The 3,746-nt window shown below is 37.2% G+C and overlaps 1 protein-coding gene across 4 annotated transcripts in view; it reads right to left on the bottom strand.

Moving 5' to 3' along the window:
• LOC105263171 (uncharacterized) overlaps positions 1-3,746 on the bottom strand; it is a 137,663-nt gene that overhangs the window by 120,645 nt on the left and 13,272 nt on the right. For all 4 annotated transcript variants that reach the window (XM_011299208.1, XM_011299205.1, XM_011299206.1 and 1 more), the window contains exon 2: positions 1,190-1,339. In XM_011299208.1, coding sequence (XP_011297510.1) covers positions 1,190-1,339 — 150 coding nt within the window. The remainder of the gene's footprint in view (positions 1-1,189; positions 1,340-3,746) is intronic.

Genomic DNA, 3,746 nt, shown 5'->3' on the forward strand with positions numbered 1-3,746 from the left:
TGGCGGGTCAGCCATTTTTATGCGACTGCCACGCCACTCTACGTGGCTGGCTGCAATATCGTCACTGCTGGGACTTATTCGCTCACAATGGTTGGCTAATTGGGTACCCATTAGAATGAGAGGATTATCCCGACCCTAGTAATAGGCTGGCTCCCGACTACCTGAAGGTTGCCGGGCCCTGCTCTAGACTCTAGACCAGGGATGGGCAACCTCTGCTCTGAGAGCAAGTCGTGCTCCCGACCTCTATTAGTACATAACAAAGGGTAGACGAAAGCTTATTGTGTCGGGTGATGGGCCTTTATGACCCAAGTCGTAAAGGGCCTTCTCCTCGGCTTTTCCTAGACATATTTTTCGGTAAGGTCGATATTGGACCAAAAATTTAAAAAGCAAGCTGAAAGATGTCATTTATTCGGAAAGTTGAATTAGAAGAGTACTTTCATATTTATTTCAATGACCAATAGTTATCTTCATATTCAGAAAAGTTTTTGTCCATGTGTGGATATTTAACTTTCTCTTTATATTAATCACGGCGGCCATTTTCCCCATTTTACCATTTGGCAGAGACGTCATGGGACGCTCCCCAATACGGTGACTGTGAGGCCCCCACTACTGTCCCTACTATGATCGTACTAGGACCCTTATAATTGGCATGGTTATAAACTTCATTGGATTTCTAACTCAAGTTTATGACTCTGCTCCGAGCTACCTGAAGGTTGCCCATCCCTGCTCTAGGGAGTAAAGTATTTTCTGACGAAATGTGAGTATAATGACATGAGTCAGAAAATACTTTTTTTCCGTGAGGGACACAATATAATTATTTTCGTAGGGACTGGAAACGGCGATCTAACCGAGCGAAGCGAGGTTAGAATCGTACTTTCCAGTCCCGGCAAAATTTACGGAACTGAGTATCGTTATTTTTCTACCTCCAAAGGTGACTTTTTACCGACCGAGTGGTAAAATGTTCTGAATGATCGGCACTTTTTCCGATTTTACATTTCGCCCCACGTTTACCTTTCACACATGAATTTTTACGGAACTTTTTACGTATTTTTTCCAGTATTTTTCTCTCCGTGTACTTGGAAAATCTGCTGCTCATTCATTTTCATCAATGTACAGAATCCTGGGAACTCTCGTCTTTTTCCTTCCATCAAGATTTTTACGTGAATCTTTTGGATAAATGTTTACTCACATACACAGCAAACCCCAAAACCAAGGGCACATGGACCGTGGGATGTTCCTTGCTGAATTCGGCATTCGTATGTGTTCATGCACGTACCTCGTCGACGTTTATCATCAGTGAGGCATTCCTCTTCCACTGGTACAGGGAAAAAATTTAATACTGAAACAGAAGGTGAGGAAAAAGTCAATTACATGTCACTCGTGATTCACTGATAGGTTCTTTGACGGGATGGACTGATAGGGATGTGTCATGAGGGGCATTGAGGAATAGCTGTGTTTTCCCTGTATTAATTCTTATCCGACTCTTTTATTCGAGAAATTGATAAAATCGCTCTCCATCACCATTTAAACAGTTTTCGCGGAATTCTTCCAAAAATTCAACTCTAATGAATTACATTTAATTATGTCATAAAAGTTGATAGCAAGCAACAGAATTCAGGGAAATTCTTGAAGACTCGAGTAAAATTTTCATTATTGGAAAAAAAAATTCAATAAAATGAAATAAAATTATAGATTGAAAAAGATTAAAAAAGCAGACCATTTTTTACAGAAACTGCGATAAATCTAGTCTAATTATGTGGGTAAACAACCGTTAATGTATGATCAATTTTTATTCTAAAAATGCTGTTCCTACTTTGTGATTGAACTCTACAAATTCTACCAAAATTTTATTATAATTCTTGAAGAATGAATTGAAATTCAAGAAAAAATCATAAGAAAAGCATCCAACTAGAAATGGAAAAGAAATATCCAATAAAATTAGTAAAAAAATCCTAAATCTGATGCTAAATAAATGTTATTGTATTTGACTATAATAAGATTGTAGAAAGTTATTACATTCCTTGGACATGGCATTATTTTAACACGTATACATGGATTACAAAGTAATTTTTTTTTACACAAACATTCTTGGATCATTGTTAAAATTAAATATTAATTGTAAAATGTCTAATGAATACTTACACCTTTTAAGAATTCAATGACTGGGGGGATTAACACGTTTCATAATACATTTTATGGGATATTGTGAGTGAACTCAATGAGATTCAAACGCTTACCCGTTTCGATTCTATCGCCGATATTATCAAGATTTTCGTATTTTCGTATTTTCGTTTTTTATCGTCGATTCAATCAACATGACTCTATATTTATTGGACCCAATCATATTTTTTTCAAAAAAATTGAATGAATTAATGGTATCGAAAAAGAAACTTTCACCACAGGAAATGGTTTTCCCACTTTTTCATGGAGATAAATAACCCAAATGATTCTGTCTTTTATGAGTTAGATTTCGTTTGTGAGAGAACAGCTCAGTCCCCAAACCCTATGCCTTCTGTATTACTAAATGATTATTGAAATATGAATGATCTAGATAATAGATCTACATTGATTGTCCGCTGGTCTGCGCCTCAATAACGCGAATTGAAAACGTGATACTGTGTGTAGTGTTCGTTAAGACTAATGACAACAAATACCACGCAAAGTATGAAATACTACACGATGAGAATAAATTCTGATTAAACGCAAATGAAAATCCACGATTGAGCTTAAATTTCCGGAAAAAAGGTTTTATGCTGGTGCACGGAAATACAACAAATCGCAAAAACATGATCGATGAATCAAAAATGCCGCATTATTTACGCGAAATATTTTCATAAAATACCTTCTGAACAACGCAAAATATTCAGTATGCATTATCAAAAAATTCCCACAATATACTTCCACACGGATTATGATTTGAAATGCAATAGTTGCGTTTTTTTCTTCTGTTTTTCGACTATTAAGTTTCCTCTCGGTGCGCTAATTTTTTTAATGGAGAGATAAAATTTTCACGGCCACAAAGAGCGAGGAAATGCGCGGAAGCCCATGTAAGATGGCCGGATTGGCCTAAGGATCGGACCAAGCTCGATACCAACATTTCCGAAGCTTGAAAAAGAGGCTGGCCCAATGCTCTATCGAGCGTTGGATGATATCTCCGGCCCGATTATCGGTGCCTCGATTTTTATTATTTTTACCCAAACATATTAATAACATTTATTTTGTATTGAAATTTATCTGATTATCAATCTTTTTACGGTAATTGAAAGAAGCTACCGACGTCGGTAGCTCAGTGGCTAAGTGCGAGCCTAGTGTTCTGATTCATCATCCGTCTGGCAAGAAACTATTACAATAAAATGAGAGATATCGTAAATGATACAGTAAGAGCATTAACTACTTTTCCAGAGAATGAAGCGGTTGGCAATATTTTACATTTTATGATAAGATCGGCTTGACACAAGACGACAACCCTGAGCGTTTAGTTCCTGTATACTCGATGGAGATCCCGAAATGTGACTTCGAGGACTTCATTCGAGTTACAAAAGATTTCTGCTGGATTAACGAGAGATCCAAGTATATAGAAGCTCTCAAAACTCGTTATAATCTCTTTGAGCAAATTGAAAAACGAGAAAATAATAATAATAAATAGTAGACGCCACAGGGATAATTTCCGCCCACCATAAAACCAGTGAATGTGAGGGAAGCAGGCGATGAACGTCGAGGGGCCATGAGCAATTCATTCCCCCCCC

This window comes from Fopius arisanus, unplaced genomic scaffold (assembly GCF_000806365.1).
Source record: "Fopius arisanus strain USDA-PBARC FA_bdor unplaced genomic scaffold, ASM80636v1 scaffold00013, whole genome shotgun sequence".
Taxonomy (NCBI): domain Eukaryota; kingdom Metazoa; phylum Arthropoda; class Insecta; order Hymenoptera; family Braconidae; genus Fopius; species Fopius arisanus.